Source organism: Arvicanthis niloticus, chromosome 6 (assembly GCF_011762505.2).
Source record: "Arvicanthis niloticus isolate mArvNil1 chromosome 6, mArvNil1.pat.X, whole genome shotgun sequence".
In the NCBI taxonomy this organism is placed as follows: Eukaryota; Metazoa; Chordata; class Mammalia; order Rodentia; family Muridae; genus Arvicanthis; species Arvicanthis niloticus.
Genome location: NC_047663.1, coordinates 37,748,386 through 37,767,695, shown reverse-complemented (window position 1 = coordinate 37,767,695; position 19,310 = coordinate 37,748,386). Strand labels below are relative to the sequence as shown.

Below are 19,310 nucleotides of genomic sequence, written 5' to 3'. Positions count from 1 at the left end.
CTAGTTCTTGACGTGGATTTATCCTAGAGCTCAGGCTTCTATCATTTGCCATTCTTGAGGCTTAGAGTCGAGAGCCTGAGGTGTGTTTGTCCCTATCTTTCCCTCAAGCCACCCCACTTCCATCCCCAACCCCTTCTACTTCTGATCCCATGGTATCACTCACTGGTGCTAAAAATGCCAAAGCCTTGTTATATGAACCATTAACCTAATGTTTTTATTTTTGACAGTTTGTTAGATGATTTAATGTTAGGATTTCTCCTAACCTTGAACATATTTAATGTTCTTCAGTTACTCTGTGTGAGTTAATATTCTAAAACATAGCTATTTTATACAAATCTATCTAAAGCACATTATGCTATAACTTTTTTGACAGTATGCTGTCAAATTTATTGTTATTTATATTATTGACAAGCTGGGCGTACAGAATTTAAAACTCAAAATAAATTTTTATGTAATACCCAGTAGTTGGGCAATTTTTAAAACTTTTCATTGATTCATCATTTATATAAGTATCAAAGTTGATAATGGAAATGGAAGTATATATACTTGCTTTATATTTCTACACATGTTTTATAATGGGTGAGGACCTATTGGTGTTTTCACCTATTTTTTAGACTGAAATTCATGCTTTAGTTAAGTTGTATTTCACTTTTTTTCCTGTTTGTTCCTGTAAATCTTCCTCATTTGTGTTAGACACTTTAGTTCAAGTACTATGCTCTTCTCAGACCTTACATCCAGAAGAGGTCAGCTGTGCTCTCTCCTGATAGCACATTTTGTTCATAGCTGGGTTTAGAGGTTTGGCACCTTAGGTGTTCAGCTGTTGGTCAGTGTTCTCAACATCTTCCTTTTATTTGTGCAGAAAGTTAGAAATGAGAGGGTTTCCAGGTGACTAATGCAGCCTGCTTCCATTCTTGAGAACTTTGATAATCTCTGACATCCAGAGATTAGAACCCTCTTTTGGATAGTACCAAGATACTCAAAAGTCATCCAACTTGTAGGAGTTTTAGCAGTAGGAGCACTTGATTGTAGTTAGCAGGCTAGAATGAGCTATAAATAGATATAATCCTACAGTGCTTGCTTTCTTCATTCAGCATAGTCTGCTGATAAGATGCAAGCATCTGGCAAAAGAGAAGATTCTCAGCAGGTTTAAGTGCTTACCAAAGTGCTTTCCTATGTCCATGGCTCAGCTTCCTGTCTCTGCTGTGTTATTTTGGCACTCAGGACTCGTAAGATTGGAGAGTTGAGTTTAAAGCTCTCAATATATCATTAGGGTTGTCCAAGGTCCCTTCTTGTCAGGGAAGACTAGCTGATTCCAGGGGGAAGGAAAAGCAGAATCCAGGGCACCTGTAAATCCCTGTAGTTTTGTGCTGTGGGCTTGTGGCTAATTATACAGCAGGCAGCAGTAATGTACTGTAACCCTGTTGGCATTCCTGTTTCAGGAATAGCACAGTCTTCCAGCAAAGCAAAAAAGGGGCTTAGAAGAGGCTGCAAATGAATGAGGCAATGATCATTTTATTGTAAACTCAAGCTTTGCAATGGAATCAGGGCATCTGAACGTGAAGAGATTGGGGAGGACCACCAAGGGAAATCCATGTTTCAGACATGTTTACAGCTCTTGATTTGGATTCTTCTGCAGAAATATAGTCACATGAAGAGACCACCACTGGTCACAGCCAGTTAAATTGCTCTTTCTTCTGTGGCACTGTTGTTACTGGCTGCTAGTAGGTTACTCAGCTGACCTCTTCTGGTTTTGCTTTGCTGCCTGCTTTCAAAAGATTTGCCCTGTACTGGCTCTCAGTCACAGCTTGATATAATAACCACTGATTGTTTGCATGCATCCTTGTGATTTTCATATAGGGTTCTTTTTGCTTTTTTCTTTAACTTAGAAGAAAAAATAGCCAGGAACATTTTTATATGATAAAAGATGTATGTAGGGCCATCTAAAATTAGGCAAAATGAAATTCAGCTGTAAGGGGTAGTGTACAGGTTCAAAGAACTTTCAACTGCCAAAGAAGTTAGTGTTTTGTTAGGCTCCCTAGATAGCCTTGGTAGGCAGGTGAGAGAGAGAGAGAGAAAGAGAGAGAGAGAGAGAGAGAGAGAGAGAGAGAGAGAGAGAGAGAGAGAGAGAGGAGAGAGACAGAGAGAGAGAGACAGAGAGAGAGACAGAGAGAGACAGAGAGACAGAGACAGAGAGAGACAGAGACACACACTGACAGAACTTAATGAAAAAACCTCGGCTGGGCATTGGTGGCGCATGTCTTTAATCCCAGCACTTGGGAGGCAGAGGCAGGTGGATTTCTGAGTTCGAGGCCAGCCTGGTCTACAGAGCTACAGAGAAACCCTGTCTCAAAAAAAAAAAAAAAAAAAAAAAAAAACCCTCAGGAGTAAAAGGATTCTCTCGTCTTTAAATTCTATATTGTGTGGAATGCTAGCATCAGATACAGAGATGAGAAAATCTAAGGTGCAGATTCTGGTTTGTGGTGCCATAGAGAACAGTATCTTTAGAAAAGATCTATCTTGTTGTGTAGTTGTCATATCTATAAAATGGAATTAATTTAAATTACTAAAGGGAGAGTGAATCCTGTAGTTACCAAACATAAATGTGTTGAATATTTTAAATAGCAGAATTGAGAAGAACCCATTTATGTACTTGAAAATATAGTTTTATCAAAGTTTTATATTTTGAAAAGATGATGAATATACAGTTGAATGTGGTAAATTTTATTTTTAGTTTCATAAATGGAATATTTCACCTTTATCTTATTTTTTTGTATAGGTCATGAATGTAGACCTCCAGTATCTCAAAATATTGTATAGTTGCCATTGTTGATCAAATTCTTAAACTATTCTATTAGCTCTTATATAAAGTAAATAAACCTTAAAGATACGGCTAAGCATTGGCTTGTTTAAAGACAGTTTATCTTTCCTTCTTGTTCATCTCTTTTTATGACCTTCCAAAGCCTTAGTTTGCCAACGAGAATAAATTGGACAAACTCACATGATTGACTTGGAGCCATTTTTAAAATATTAAATGACAATGTCAAGACTTCCTTCCTTCCTTTTTACTCCCCCCTCCCTGTGTATATATAGTGAGTACTTCTATGACTAAGCAGCAGGGGGCTCCCTATGAGAGCTTGAAAATTGCTGTAGAGAAGAGCTGGCTTTTGGTTGTTAGCTGATGTACTTTTTAATTTAGGCCTTGTTCTTCTGAAAACTTATCCTGTGAAGACACCCTTAGAGACTAGGCTAGCTATAGGAGTACTGAGTCTGTTTTATTAAAAAGTTGGTTAACAGCTGACATTGTGCTTGTTTCTAAACTCTGCAAATCTAGATGAGTGGAGCCAGAGATTGCTTTGGCTATAGGTTTCTTCTTTCTGAACTGAGGTTCCTGATAAGAGACTGTAGATTCCTTAGGATCTTTTATATCACAAGAGTAAGGTACTCTGTATTCTTTTAACCACCTTAAGTTTTCTGTTCCACTACAGTCAGCTCTGCTGTATATCTGAATATTTTTTATATTCTTGGGGGCCAAGTACATTATAATTAAGAATCTCTCATAAATAAATCCCATTCTCCTCTAAGTAAGAGCTCAAGGTATCCAGACAGTAAAGGTTCAGGGATTTGTACTCCAAGTAGCTCTTGTTGTCTTATGAGCTTACTCTGAAACAGGTTTGATGCAAAGAGCATTGCTGGTCACAAATCATGAGGTATACAGTTTGTGTCCAGTGATATGCCACAACCTTTTATTTATATGGCCAGTTGAGTCTCTCCTGCTCCGTTCACTGCCGTGGAAAGTGGATCGTTTTCCTTCTGTGATCCTCATTCCTACACATCATCAGCACCTCCCAGCATGTCCTGCCCATTAAGTCTTCTGTGTGCCAGAAAACCCCAATAATGATTCAGTGCTGATGAAAGAATGTAAGGTTAAAATACCAACCAATTAACCCCCTTATAGTACCCCTAAATTGTGGGTGATATTCCTTTGCCATTTTAACATTGAAAGTAAGAGGTTTTATCTGATTCATTTTCTGTTTGGAAATGTCTGACATCAAAATTCGGGGAAATAGTTTCAAATACCAAAGAGATTGCAAGAGTATTGCCTTATTTCCCTTTTGTGTATTTCAATCTATCTTTCTTTATTTTTTGCTTTTTCTGTTTTCTTTTTGTCATGGTTTTTCGAGACAGGGTTTCTCTGTGTAGCCTTGGCTATCCTAGAACTCCCTCTGTAGACCAGGCTCAAACTCAGAGATGAAACTGCCTCTGCCTCTTGAATACATATGCCTCTACCACTGGACTCAATCTTTCTTTCATAAGTTTGGCACCTTCTTTATAAGAAAGTTCTAAAACTAGTCAAAGTTAGGTACCATTTTATTAGTGAAAAGCCTAGAGTTTTCAAGCTAATAATAATTAAAAATAGTTATCTTACACTCATTTAATTAAAGAATATTAACTGTAGCAAATTATACCAAACTATTAGTATAACTTAGATTCCTTTGGATTTTCAGGGCCCTTAAGCTCCTGTGTCCTAGGATACCTGCTGCCTTTCAGAGAGGGAAAGTGGGGCTGGAGTTCAGGGTGTCTGCATCACTGGATTCATTTTCTTATATCTATTACATATTCCAGAAAAACAGTAATAAGTCAGGAGGAGCTATAGAACCAACTTCTGATTGCTCCTTTGTAATAGGAGCAAGGAATACTGTAGACATTTTGTCAGGGATCATATTTCATGTTGCAGGTTAAGGTAATGTTCCATATACTAAAGCTTGACTTTTTACCAGTCTGTGTTTTACCACTACTCCACATTGTCATCGTCATCATCATCATCATCATCATTATTATTATTTTGTAATGAGAGTTATTTTTTTAAAAATCTCTGGTGATACTTCTGGACCCTTTCCTCAACAGCTGCTGTGGTGAGGTAGGTCAGGAAGAAGCCTCTTTGGAGGTACCCTGGGGGTTGAAGGGTAATGAGCACTTAATTCTGTCTGCTGGTGCCAGAGCTGCTAAACTGGAGCTCCTGGTGACTGGTCTGTATCTACTCTGACAGTTCTTTTATTATGGCTTTCACTAACCTATCAGTAACTAACTGTGGTTGTTTAATTACAGAGGGAACATCCCCACGCTAAACAGGTACCGTATATTTAGTTTCTTTTCCAATTAAAAGCACCTCCCCCCAGAAAAAACAACTTAGAATAGTGAAACATGGGGGAAAAGTCATACTACAGTCAACAAGCTAATGTGTTATCTTTTGCTAGGAAATCCTCAGCTTCCTCTTGGACATACTGAGTTACTCTTTCTGTTCAGAAAACATGTCTTCAGCTGTTCCAAAAGTACTTGTAAAGTGTCTGTATGGCAGAGACCCCATTGAGCTCTGTGAGAGGGAGTGTGTTGACAGGCTAATGTTCAGCGTTGCTGGCAACATCTTGCTGAGTTCTTATTACAGTTGGGGCTTTCAGAGGAGAAACCCTGAAGATTATTCTTAGCCTGGCAAAACATTCACAGTATTAGTTTCTCTAATTTGGTTCTCCTTTTAGAGGAGTAAAATTCCAGAAATAGCTGATCTCATGTTTCATCAGTTTGTTAACTGTTTTTTGAAAGTGTTAAAGTGTTACCATGATTTAAAAGTCATTTTATTTTATACCTGTAAGATTAACATTAGAAAAGCATATTAAGTTTTGTTACTTTGAGCTGTGTGAAGAAGTTCCCAAGACACTACAGTGGGAGTGGCATTTCAGTATGTGTTTTGCATTTCTCCTGCTTCCTCAGCCAAGCAAGGTCACATGCAAGTTTGAGAGGACAGCAGTTCTGATTGAACAGAATCCAGCAAGTTCTAAGGCAGTGACAAGTGGTGGCAAACCCTCTGTAGATGCTACATGTGACAATATTTATAGGCTTTACATCTTTTCTCTCCTTTTAAAATACTAGTAACTAAAACAATTATAGCCCTATAGCTCTATTTAAATGTGGAAAGAAAAAAATGAAAGAAAGAGAGAGAGGAAGAAAGAAAGAAAGAAAGAAAGAAAGAAAGAAAGAAAGAAAGAAAGAAAGAAAGAAAGAAAGAAAGGCAGGCCGGCCAGGCGGTGGTGGCGCACGCCTTTAATCCCAGCACTTGGGAGGCAGAGGCAGGTGGATTTCAAGGCCAACCTAGTCTACAGAGTGAGTTCCAGGACAGCCAAGGCTATACAAAGAAACCCTGTCTCAGAGAAAAAGAGAGAGAGAGAGAGAGAGAGAGAGAGAGAGAGAGAGAGAGAGAGAGGAAGGAAGGAAGGAAGAAAGAAAAAGTAAGTAAGTAAGTTAGTTTATGCATCCCCCTTAGTCTTTCCTCAGAGAGGGAAGCTTGGTTCAGATCTGCCAACTTTAGCTGTTCTGGCCCATGAACATAGAAATAGAGGGAAACTGAATCTTGTATATATTTCCCATGGGGTTCTGTCAAGTAAAAAATATATTTAACCCCATGTTTGCCACAAACACAGCCTGTTAGCTTATTTAGAAGGGGTTCCTTCAAATATTATCTGGAACCCTTTGCCTCTTTCTTGTCTAATAATAGGCAAATGGAAAAGGTGCCTCACAAACTTGCTTGTTGCATAAGTGTATGTGGTGATCCTAGAAATCAGGATAATAGCATTTCTGAGTTAACACAGCTCAGAAACCCTGATTCTAGTGAGCACCATGTATAAGACTTGCTTGACATGTACTTCATTTGTTCACTTACGGTATCAATGGTTTTCTCTCTTGCTCTGCCCTCTGTTTTCTAATACTATTAAATGCTGAAGTTCCTATCCTATTGTCCTCATTACCAAAAGAATAAAACCCTGGAGCGTCAGTCTCTTTAGTCTGTGTGAGCAGTATCCTCACCTGTAAAGCATCCTTAAATAAACATGACTTGCAGTGAGCCTCAGATCTCCAGCTCACGTTGCTCTCTCTTCCCCCTGCAACAATGCGGGTGGTATTCTTCAGCGAGAGTTTTAAGTAGTTTTCCTAAGAGCAGGCCTCATCATCTCACTCTGAATTTGCTTCAGGTCAATATGCCAGTAATGTGTCAGATAAATCCTGGAGGCATCCTTTAGCTTGGTCCTTCCTAGCAGGCTGTCCTGATTGGTCATTCAGAAATACCTTATGATATTGTTTATGAGTACATTCTGCTGAGATGCATCAACGAATATTCATATTCATTAGAGAGTTAGATTGAACAAATCAATTCAGTTCTCTTGAAGCATCTCCATTTAGCAACTGATTGTCATGCTTACACATACTTTGAGACGAATGCTCTACCTGTGTATCTTATTAGAAGTTAATAAGGCTTTTGGTGGAGATATTTTTGCTGTAGTTTAAATGTGCTTAAATATTAAAAGAAATTTTTGCACTGTGGGTTCAATAAATATCTGTTAGTCAACCAAAGGAGAAGGTAAGTACCTCAATAAAGTTCATTTTGAGGACTTCTGTTCCATAAATGATAACTTACTATCATTATTTACTAAACCACTTCATTCTTCTTCATTAGAATTACTCTTGATATCAATAAAACTGTATCTGAGGATGTTTAATCTATTCTTAAGTGGGAAAATGTCTTAAATATTAAATAATTGCAGCTCACTTGGCTTGCCTACTGTTTTTTAAAGGAAGAAAGGAGATGGGGAAGATGCAGGATGGTTTTTAACCCCTATGTATTGCTCATTCATCCAATATATCATTGGGTTAAAGGCTACCACACAATTCCTGGTGATCCTTAGATTTCTGTGTGATGAAATTTTAGAGTGATGAAGAAATTGTGTTGGGAAATGCAAATGAAACCTGAATCTTACCAGCTTTACCTGTAGTGGGTAAAAAAAACCATATCTGCTCTGCAACCTGACCCACATGACCGTTTTCTCTACACTCCTTTTCCCCTCTGTTAATCTCCCAGTCCTTGCTCCTTTTCTAATGCACTTGATTGAATTACTGTTTAGAATGTCCTTTGCCTCCAACCTCAACCACTATGGCATGACTCATGTAGCTAGTGTCAGTGATGTTCTGTTGGACAACGCCTTCACGCCACCTTGTCAGCGGATGGGCGGAATGGTCTCTTTCCGGACCTTTGAAGATTTTGTCAGGTAAGGCATTATAGTACTGTCTTCCCCGTCTGTACAAGGGAAGCCATGAACCTCTAGTTTTGGAGGTCTAACTTTTCTGAAAAAAAAAAAAAAATTCCCTGAAAAGCCATGAGGTAGCTAAAGAGATAGAGTTTTCATTATATGTGCCCTCAGAGAGATAGATGTCTTCCGATTTCTACTCCTTGTTCAGGCTCTTTTTCCAGTGTAAAGCCTGGTCCTAGGGAAAACAAAACAAAACAGAACAAAACAAAAAAAGAAACAAATAAAATTATCTTTTCCTCAGGAGCTAACAGAAGAAGCTGTCTGCTCTGTGATGAGTGAAATGTCAGGAGAAATTAAACACAACACTAGAGTGAGCCCCACTAGAGACGATACATCTTTTGATTAAATGCATTCAGCATCTATCTGTTGATGTATACTGATGCATTACCCTAGGGGGAGGGGTAATTACATTGGCCTGTCACTGCTCCAGTCCCGGGTTCCTTCTGCTGCTTTAAGAACGATGATGACAGGGCTGCACATATCTTACATATGAAAACAAAACAAAGCAAAAAAGCTTTATATCATTTCTTAAAAGAAAAAAATATATATGGTTTATTAAAGTTTAAACAATCCATCCTCCTAATTTCTGCCGCTTGGTGATATTTTGGCATGTCATCTCTAGCTACTGGTATTTCTATTCTGCTGACTGTTAAGCACATGGTAGGGGAGATTATTGTTTTAGCCTAAGCTATAATAGCAGTATTAGTTTCCTGTCACTTGGGTTTTTATTGTGGACATTTCTCTGATTTTTTAAAAATTTTTAAAATTTTTTATTTTTTAGGATTTTTGATGAAATAATGGGCTGCTTCTGTGACTCCCCACCCCAAAGCCCCACATTCCCAGAATCTGGTCATACTTCACTCTATGATGAAGACAAGGTATGATGCTCCTTTTAGAAGACCACTTTGTACTCTCAGATGTGGGACTTACATTATACTATATTTTCCTGACTTTGGAATTATTATGAGAATTCTTCAACTTTTTCTACTTATATTACTTGATTTTGTAGACCTCAAAATACTTAAAAATAAATGGATATAAAATTTAAATTTATAAAGTACAATATTAATTTTGAAGCCTGTAGTGGAGAGTGTACTCCATTATATGTGTACCCATTAGAATTGCCTTTGGGTCTCCTAGTGTTGCTTTAAAGATGACTTTAGTTTCTTGAGTTCCCATGCAATGATAGCTTACATCTTTCATAGTCTTCAGGAAATGGTGGACTTGCATGTTTTGTTTTTAAAGGTGTCCTTTATTAAATCTCGTTTTTAATTTCTCAGTAAATGAATGTTCCCTTATTTTCCTGTGGTTTGGTAAACACATCATTGGATGAGCTGTAAGTGTAGTAAGTAGGGTGCTGTTACAGTGATTTCTTTCCCTCATGCAGATTGTTTCACTCCCGTTTTGTTGGTGAAAAGTAGAGAGGCTGTGACTTTCAAGTTCATGTCAAGATTTGAAGTCACCTCAAACTACAGCATTTGATGTCTTATGTGCCTTATTTACCTCTGCTGTGACAGCTGGGCAGTAGTGTGCTTATTCCTACAGAGTAGCAAACCAAAATGTCCTGTGGGTGTCTGCCTTTGCTCTACCAGGTATCTTCTTCCAGCTTCTGCAGCAACCAGCCTCATTGCTTTCTTTGGTTTGTATTCTTGGGTTACAGGTCCCCAGGGATGAACCAATACATATTCTGAATGTGGCTATCAAGACTGATGGCGATATTGAGGATGACAGGCTTGCAGCTATGTTCAGAGAGTTCACCCAGCAGAATGTGAGTCCTTGATTGGGTAAAAGCTGGTGCTGGTTCCTTTCTGCTGGCTGCTTCATAGCCTTCTTTTCTTCCTTTTCTACCTGTAAGGTTTATCATTACTGTGTCTTTTATTATAACTCTCAAGTCTATGGCTAGCTTTGCCTTCAGGTAATTTAATGATCTATAGTGATTATCTTTTTATAAGACCTCAAATATTCAAATGCTTTTAAAGGAAATATGTTTCCAACTCTCTTTGAGTTTTAGTTTTGAACATTTGTTGTTTATTCCTGTCATGCTGAAAAAATACACACACACACACACACACACACGTTGCAGGAGGTATTAGATGAGGTGGATTTGTCTGGCTAGCTCCTGGCCTCTGCCATGTTCCCGCTCTAAGTTCCCTGAACTAAGGGCAGCAGAGGCACCAGCCTGGGATCCACGAGATGTTGGCTTGGCTGCTGCCTATGTCGGTCAGCTCCATGGAGTCCACCCCCTCAAAACCTAGGAAATATCTGCCACCCTCCATGCAGTAGGTGTAATAATTCCAGTACCCAGTAGAAATAAGACTCTTAATGCTTAAGATTATCCAATGGAGATATATATATATATATGCAAATACTCAATACACAAGATGCCCACACAATTAGAATTATTAACCCAATTACCTAACCTCGATATTTATAACTACCTTAGACTGCTAGAGACACGCAGACATCCGCGGACATCTTCTCACCTCTCCTTTCCTCTTTCCTTTCTCCTCACCACTTCTAGCTCCACCTACTTCTCTAATCCAATGACAGAGCTCTTGCCATATATCTATATCTATCTATATCTATATTGTTTTGGTTGGTGTTGAGGCCCACATTCTGCCTCAACACTTTTGCCTCAACACTTTTGGGGCTAAGTGCTCTGGTCAAGAGAGAGTGTGGCTCTTGGGGCAAGAGACTCGAAGAATGGAGACAAGACAGGGTGTGATTCAGTCTCTTCTATTTTCTCAAGTCTCCCTTATTGAAGGGAATTTTGAGGTATTTATATACACAAACAGGAGAACACAGGTGAAAACACTTTACCACATGCACCATACAGCTGAGGTCACTAAACAGCAAAACAAGCTATGTGGGATAAACAATATATTTATCAGAGTGTGCTTCAGCTGTTATAGGCTTTTGCCAACCAAGTCTTTCATCAGGGTATATGGTTCCAGATGGCTGCAAAGTTGATCTAGCCGCTTTCTACTAAAGTCGGCTCCCAACAGGTTGGTGATGAGCTCTACATGTGCTCAAACCCACACAGGTTCTTTCTCTGTTCTTGCCCCCCACCCCCATTCCACTTAAAAATATTTCCAATACTTCCAGCTTCCTTTCTGTTTTTTGTCATTTGAGTGTATAAATTACGTGTGTGTGTGTGTGTATAGAGTTAGTTGTTGTTGTTATTTTGGCATTTTGTGATTTTCTGAGACAGGATGACTCTATGTAGCTCTAATTACCTGGAACTCACTATGTATACCACGTTAGCCTCAAACTCAGAGAGATTTCCTGCCTTTGCTCCCACTATGTATACCAGGTTAGCCTCAAACTCAGAGAGATTTCCTGCCTTTGCTCCCACTATGTATACCAGGTTAGCCTCAAACTCAGAGAGAGTTCCTGCCTTTGCTCCCACTATGTATACCAGGTTAGCCTCAAACTCAGAGAGATTTCCTGCCTTTGCTCCCGTGTATTTGAGATAAATGGCAGCTTACGGTTTTTTGTTTGTTGGTTTTTGGTTTCTAAGACGGGGATTCTCTGTGTAGCCCTGGCTGTTCTGGAACTAGCTCTGTAGACTGGCCTTGAACTCACAGAGATCCACCTTCCTCTGCCTCTCAAGTGCTGGGGTTAAATAAGTGAGCCACCACCACCTGGCAGCAGCTTACATTTTTAAAACAACAATGGTGTTTATTTATACAGAAATTTAATCTGAATTTATTTGTACTTTTCTACTATCTCACAAGTTTTACATGAGTCAGATGTTACAACTCTAGTCGTACACATGGAAAGCTCAAGCTCTGAGAGGTTAATTAGTACTGCTGTAGACCAAGCAGGAGATCGTGGGGATATGACTTTCATGCCAGATCTAGGAGAGTTGGAAAATGATACATTTTCATTCTTACAGAATCTAGTTAGGGGAACTGAATAGACATGTTTAAGAGAGTAATCAACCAATAGTGGTAGTGGTATGGGGGATAGAGTTCCCAGGCCTCCTGCAAACCAGGCAACTGTTCTACTACTGAACTGTATTCATACTGTGTCAGATGCCAAAGCTCTTCAAACAGCTTTTAATGACCACACCTTTATGTTACATTTGGAGGGACAACACTTAGTGCTGGTTATGAGGAACTCAGTAGATATTTTAAAACTTAATTCAGCACTCTAAAAAATGAGTGCTCTTGACATTCAGATCAGGTAATGTTCACGGTAGATACCTAGGTAGGAAATGGTGATGAAGTAATTAACATGAGTCAGCATTTACTCTGACACTTCAGAGCAGGTAAACTGATGTTGGGATTGCAGTGGCCAACACAAGGAGATTGTACTTTCAGAGACACAAATAAATTCACTGGCCTGGTAATTTTTCTCTATACTGTCTTTAGGTGGTAACTACCTAGAATCAGCCTTTAATGGCCACACCCTTATGTTACATTTGAAGGGACAGCAAGGTAACCACAGTGGAGAAGTCCTGATGTACAGGGCAGCAGCCACTTCATGGACTAAGTCAGTGAGAGTTACTGTCTAGACTTTTCAGTGTGAAATATTTGATTGTATTTTCACAGCTTCAGGCTTTTTGTTTTCCTATGACCTACGGATTGCATATCTTTATACTGTGATCCAAGGAGTTTCCTACATTCTCACACTGAGGCTAGGGAAATGTGGTATGCTTGCCTGAGGCATTTAGAAGGGTAGAGCAGAATGCTAACACTAGGAGCCTAGAGAAAGCTTCAGTTAAGATGTTTATCTTAGAATAGTTGCTATTTTCATCTTCACATTTTAAAAATAGATGTAAGAGAAGGAGGGAAAAGCAATTTTGAAAAAAAAAACGGGAGAGATAACTCGTTTTGTTTCTCACTTCATAATCATACTTGTAGCAGTTTAGAAAAAGTTTTTTTTTAAGGCACATATTAAACTATCAAGTAGGTTGATCCAAATTGTCCAAATAATCTTCTAGTCCCAGCATGTCCTTTTTTTCTCATAGAAATTAGGATCATATATTTGTAAATGACTTGTGGAGGAGATTGAAGCAGTCTGTGTAAATGGAGTTTCTCCAGGTGATGATGCCTAATCGCTGGGTAATAGCTGTGGACTTGCTGTGAGACCCACATTATTACAATGTAATCAGAATCCTGTTGCTCTGCTGTTATTGTCAGCCACTTGTGGAATTTTAAAAGCAATAACAATTTTGATTTTAAATCATGGCATTATTAAAGTTATTTTCTTCCCTTGCCAGAACATAGCTATTGATGCTTGTCTTTGAAGGACTCAGCTGTAGTGGAATTCTCTCTGTTGGTGTCTGAAGAGTCTCTGTTGCTCGGCACACTGAGAGAATGTCTCCATATCTCCTTTCTTTTAGCACGCTGTTTTTTGTAATGTCAGTATTTGTTTACTTACACTGAAGAGTATTATGACAGTGTGAATAATCTTTAAATGTTACACTAAAATTTACTTATATTTGACCTAGGAATTTATTATGGAAGTTTGTTTATAGAAAATATATTTTCCCTATTAGTTTTTGCTTATGCTATCAATAATAGCAATGTTTATACTCAATAATATCATAGTAGGAATCGAGAAATAGGAGGAAATGGCCTAGAAACTTGCTTTTTTATAAGAGAAAAACACTTTAAATTTTTAAAAAATCCTATATATTATTTAATGTTAGGAATTGGAGGCCAGCAAGATAGCTAAGTGGGTAAAGACACCTGCCACTAAGCCTGATGACCTCCAGTCAATCCTCAAGACCCACACTAATATAGACTTAAACACCCAAATAGCAAGTGTAATTTTTAATTCTAGTTTGTGTGTATGAGTGTTTTGCTCACATGCATGTTTATGTGCCATATCTATGGCCCATGGAAGCCAGGAGAGAATGTTGGGTACCCTGGGTATGAACTGCTACTTGGGTGCTGGGAATTGAACCTAGGTCTTTTGGGAAAAAAAAAAAAAAAAAAAAAAAAAAAAACAGTGCTTTTAACCATTGACTCATCTCTCCAGTTCCAATAAATGTAATTTAATGATTAAAAAAAGAACTTGATTATAAACTGTTCAAGGTATATAGTAAGGAATGTAATCAAACTAAAGTCTTGCTGAGGATGGTAAAAGTCCACTTATCTTTTTCTTTGTGTTATTCATGATTTCTCCCGAGTCATTCAGTTAGTGAGATTGCTTTCCTGCTTATTACCATGTAGCTCCTTTGTAATGACCTTTAAAAACATATGAAACTTACTGTTCATTTGCTTTTTGAAGTAAATAAATAGTACAGCATTGAGAAAAGCTTAGGTTTGGGACTTCAAGGCTCACTTAAGAGGCTATCTTGAAGCCAATGTTTTCTGTTGATTTCTAACATCTTACTTGCCTATACCAAGTGGATTTATGAATGATCCTCAAGATTAAAAACTTGCTAAACATTGTTTTGAATGCCCACCTTTTAAAGATGGCAACTTGCTTTAGTCTAGGTTATTTCTACCTATCTTTCTTCCATAGCCTCCTGAGTGATGGGGTTAAAGACAGGTACCACCAAGCCTGGCAACTTTTTATATATTTACTATTTAAAAAAATACATTTTAAATTGTGTGTATATGTGTCTGTCTGTGGAGATATATATGTAATTGCAGGTGTTCACAGAGGCCAGAGTTTTCAGATTTCTCTGAAGGTGGATTTACAGATAGTTGTAAACTGCCCAATAAGGGTGCTGGGAAGTGAACTCTCGTCCTCTGGACGAACAATATGTGCTCTTAACTGGTGAGCCATTCCTCCAGCCCCCAGATCATAGTTCTGTTAATTCTTTGAGAACTGTAGCCAATCTACTCAGATCACATCCATCCCACTCAGGCTTATCTCACTCCTTCATCTCACTTCCCATCCAACTTTACGTTCTCCTCCTCTTCTTCCTCTTCTTCCTCTTCCTCCTCTTCCTTCTCTTCCTTCTCTTCCTTCTCTTCCTCCTCTTCTCTCTCCTCTTCTTCCTCTATGTAATTTTTGTTGCCCTATTACTCTTCTGGGAATAAGCCTGCCCTGGAGTGTACTCAAACTACCAGAGTTCACATCAATAAAGAAACCTGACTCACACCAGGCAGGTCTTCCCACCTCAGTTAATGTAATCAAGATCACCCCACACAGGGGCCGGAGAGATGCCTCTGAAGTTAAGAACACTGTGCTTTTCCAGTGGATTTGGGTTTGATTTCCAGCTGTCACAGGGTAGCTCACAACCATCTGGATCTCCAGTTCTAAGAGTACTGATGTCCTTTTCTGCTCTCCTTGAGCACTGCATACAGTGATGCACAGGTATACATACACTTAGGTGAAATACCCATACCAGAAAATAAAAATCAAATAAACCATTATTAAAAATTACCCCATACTGACATGCCCACAGATCAAGATGATCTAGACAGTCCCTCTAGATACTTTTCCCCTATGATTCTAGACTGTCACACTGACAGTTATAACTAAGCATCACAGTATGTTTTACCTTTAGGTGAATTAGTTCTAAGACTTCATATGGTCCTTGCTTCTCTACAGAGTTCTCTTTCTGTTTTCTCCTGATGAATATAACATCTATTTTTTAACACTTAATTCTAGGAGCAATGTTCAAATTTATTTCTAATTTGGAAGGTTCTGAGATGAGGTCTGTATTCCAGAAAGGATACTTATTCCAGTCAGAATCTTGTAAAGACTGAATAAGGTAAAATTTTATTTGTCATCTCTCTTATGTTTTGTATGTTTTTTTATAGAAAGCTACTCTGGTTGAGCATGGGATCCGGCGACTTACATTCCTAGTTGCACAAAAGGTATTGACACATGAGTTATAGCTGCCTAGTGTTTATGTTGCCATCACAATCTTAAAGATAGGAAATGGAATTTCAATAATATGTTATTTATAGACTCTATACAAAGAAATAACTATTTTTCTATAAATTTAATTATTAAAAAAGCTTTTGATAATATTTGAAATTCTGGGAACTTAACATCTGTTATTCAGTTTATTTTTAGTATTTTTACTAATTGCCTAATTTTATAATTTTTTATTAACTGGTCATTTATTCTTTTCTCTCCTCTCCCTGTTTTTACTTGAAAGGACTTCAGAAAACAAGTCAACTGTGAGGTGGATCAGAGATTTCATGTAAGTAAAAAGATCAACTGTAAAAGGTTTTGTCTGCTTTTAACTGATTACTTAAACAGAATATGTCTGAGTTATTTGGGAGGGCTAGGTGAGTATCAACCCTCTATGGGAATGAGTTTTTAATTTTATCTAATATTCTAGGGTAAGTTTCTTCTTTTTTTAAACTCTGCTTTAGAAGTCTCAGTGTAGCTCTGAGACATAGATAAGGCTGAGCATGTACGTTGCCTCTGTTGAATAAGAAAGAGGAACTCAGCAGTCGTTTCCCCTACACAGTCTCTACACAGTGAGTCGGTGAGACGGCTGTGGCTGGTGCACTTGGTTCCTACTAAGCGTGGATCCAAGTTCTGATATCAGGAAACCTCAGTTTTGAAGGCCAGTGATTTATTGTTTAAAATGTGTTTGCAGAGCCCAAGTTGTTATTTTTCTATGTTAATTCTAAAAGCAGAAATACTAAGCATTCTCTTTGCTCTCTCATTTAACTAACTTAACTCTTTATATTTGTGAGGTTAAGGCTTTTTTTTTTTTTTTTTTTTTTTTTTTTTGGAAAGAAAGTTAAGCTAATAGTAGGCATCTAAATTTTAGTTTATACTGAGGTCATAACCAGTATGGTCATAACCAAAAACCTAGCCTGTATTCATGCTGTCACTCAGAATGATGATTATAGAAAAATGTTTTATTACAAATTCCTTCTGTGTAACTAAGCAAGGTTGCTAGGGTGTTAGGAAGTCTTGGTTTTTTTGAGAAAATTTTTACTGTTTTTGTTGTTGCTATTTGTTTATTGTAGTAGTTAAAATAATTAAGCTTACTATTCAAGTACTGCTCATTTGTAAGAATGAGCAGGTAACATTTTGTGTTCTGGAAAGGGATTCCTAAATTCAAGGCATTTGATATTTTGTTTTTCGTCATATAGTCAGCTTGCTGATCTGTCTAGTCTATAGAGAATCGAGAGAGCCTACCCTGCAAGCTAAACAGCTAAGATTTTTCTGAAATGCTTTAGGAAATGTTGTGGACTACACAACTTGCTTGTGTTATTGATGTCAGGAAATCCAGCAGAGTGCAGGTACACATCAATCAATAACTTCAGATAGGAAACAGGAGTCAGTGGAGAAGTATGAGGAGCTTAGAGAGAACCCTGGGGCTTTAGGAAGAAAAATCAGGAGCTTAGAGAATAAAATTGATACTTGGGGATAGACTCTGAGTGCCCATGAATAAACACTGTGGCTGGTAGATGCTATCAGAACGAAGGTACATATGCCAGAAGCCAGGCCCTGGGTGTGTCAGAATTGGGCTAGGCTTCTGAACCGCTTATCACGAACATTGGAATTTTAGCATATTATTAAAGAGAGTGACATGAATTTATAAAGTTATTTTACTTTTTTTGCTTAGAGTGCATTTAGTGTCATCACATGTACAGTCCAGTGACTGGTTTTCTATAATCTTCCAGGGTTAAATAAAATTGTCCCCTAAATTTTTCAAAAAAAAACAAAACTTACTGTTTTCATTAATATTTTTTATTTTTACTATAGATATGAAATATATACTAAATACAATAAGCAACAATCACAATAACAGTTACAAAAAATAACCATATTTCTGAATCTGTCTTATCTAACTGCTTTAATTTTTTTTTCTTCTTGCTGTGCTTATATTTCAGAATTTAGGTTGCAGAGGGATGTGTACAGCTCAAATCTCTTAGTTAATGAGGCTAGCAGCATGGTCTTCTAGCTGTTATTGTCCAGTTTTTATTTATAGTAGCATCAAGTGGTAAATCAGATTATAAATGCCTTCATTTTTTAATGTAGAAAGGCTGCTTTAGAACCAAGTTTTGTTGTGGGCTGAATTTGCTGTAAAGAATGGGACGTTTTCATGTTTGGCTACTTAGAAATGATTGTTGGGTTTGCAGGAAACAAGGGCAACTTATTACTGAACTGCCAGGGAACCTTGATAAGAATTGTACAAGTGCAGAAGTACAGTCCTGGTGCTTCTCTGAGTTTTTCTGTTGGTGGTAGCTTGACATTCATGAAGAATGCTTAGCCTCTGTCATATTGTCTGATATGTGCTTGGCCTATAGTTAGTGTAGTGTGAAAAAGAGGAAGCTTTCCAGGAGTGTTAGAGATGAATCCCTTGATCTCCCTGGCTTCTTGGTAATCCACAGTGATGTATGCAGCCTCCTCTGTTCTACACTGTGAAATCCCTGTATTACTGAATAGAACAGAGAGAGTGTCCATGGTACAGCAAGGAGAGGAGAAAGGTTACCAAGTTTTGTTAACAACGTTGGTTGGTGAGTAGTGAAACAAACTTCTATTTCAAAGTCATGACTCTTTCTGACTACCCTAGAACCAAGAGACAAATTAGGGCCAGACAAGAAAGAGGGATTCATAGTCGGGCAGTGGTGGTATACACCTTTAATCCCAGCACTAGAGAGACAGAGGCAGGTGAACCTCTGAGTTCAAAGCCAGTCTGGTCTACAGAACCAGGTTCCAGGACAGCCAGGACTCCACAGAGAAATCCTGTCTTGAAAAATCAAACCAACCAACCAAACAATAACAATGATAAAAGAGGGATTCATAGAGTGAGGGTATGCTGTAAGGTGTTTATTCCAATACCAGTGAGTCCATAAGCAGTTCAGTACCTCATTGTGAGGTCATGATTGTCATACAGAAAACTGGCCACTAGTATGTCTGCTGCTTCCTTGAGTATTTGATTCTATCTATACACAGACTCTTACTCTGACACAGCTATTATACCAGCAGTAAAAGCACTGGGTATGGAATCTGTTTTCATAGCCAACTAATTAAGTCAACTCTCCTTAATGAGAAGCAAAGAACTGCTTAAAATTAATGTTTAAATAGGAAGTTGTAGGAAAAAGAAGCCTGCCCTTTTAAATATATATGTTGCAGTTAAAAAAAAAGATGAGGTTTCTTGACTTGTTTTTTGTTTGCTTGAGTTTTTTATTATTGTTTTCTTTCTTTTGTTTACTTTGGGGGGGGTGGCAGGGTCACACTGTCCCCTCAGCCTCCCATGTGCTGACATATAGGCATATACCATCCTGCATTGCC

At 38.1% G+C, this 19,310-nt stretch overlaps 1 protein-coding gene across 9 annotated transcripts in view; it reads left to right on the top strand.

The window, feature by feature from the left end:
• Positions 1–19,310, top strand: part of Acaca (acetyl-CoA carboxylase alpha) — a 264,876-nt gene that overhangs the window by 150,374 nt on the left and 95,192 nt on the right. For 8 of the 9 annotated variants that reach the window (XR_013111129.1, XM_076936129.1, XM_034504319.2 and 5 more), the window contains 6 exons: positions 5,107–5,130; positions 7,947–8,090; positions 8,914–9,010; positions 9,793–9,900; positions 15,863–15,919; positions 16,207–16,251. Coding sequence is in view for 8 of the 9 variants with exons in the window: in XM_076936129.1 (XP_076792244.1) it covers positions 5,107–5,130; positions 7,947–8,090; positions 8,914–9,010; positions 9,793–9,900; positions 15,863–15,919; positions 16,207–16,251 (475 nt within the window). In the remaining variant the exon portion in view is untranslated. The remainder of the gene's footprint in view (positions 1–5,106; positions 5,131–7,946; positions 8,091–8,913; positions 9,011–9,792; positions 9,901–15,862; positions 15,920–16,206; positions 16,252–19,310) is intronic. The other variant, XM_076936128.1, reaches the window with a different exon arrangement.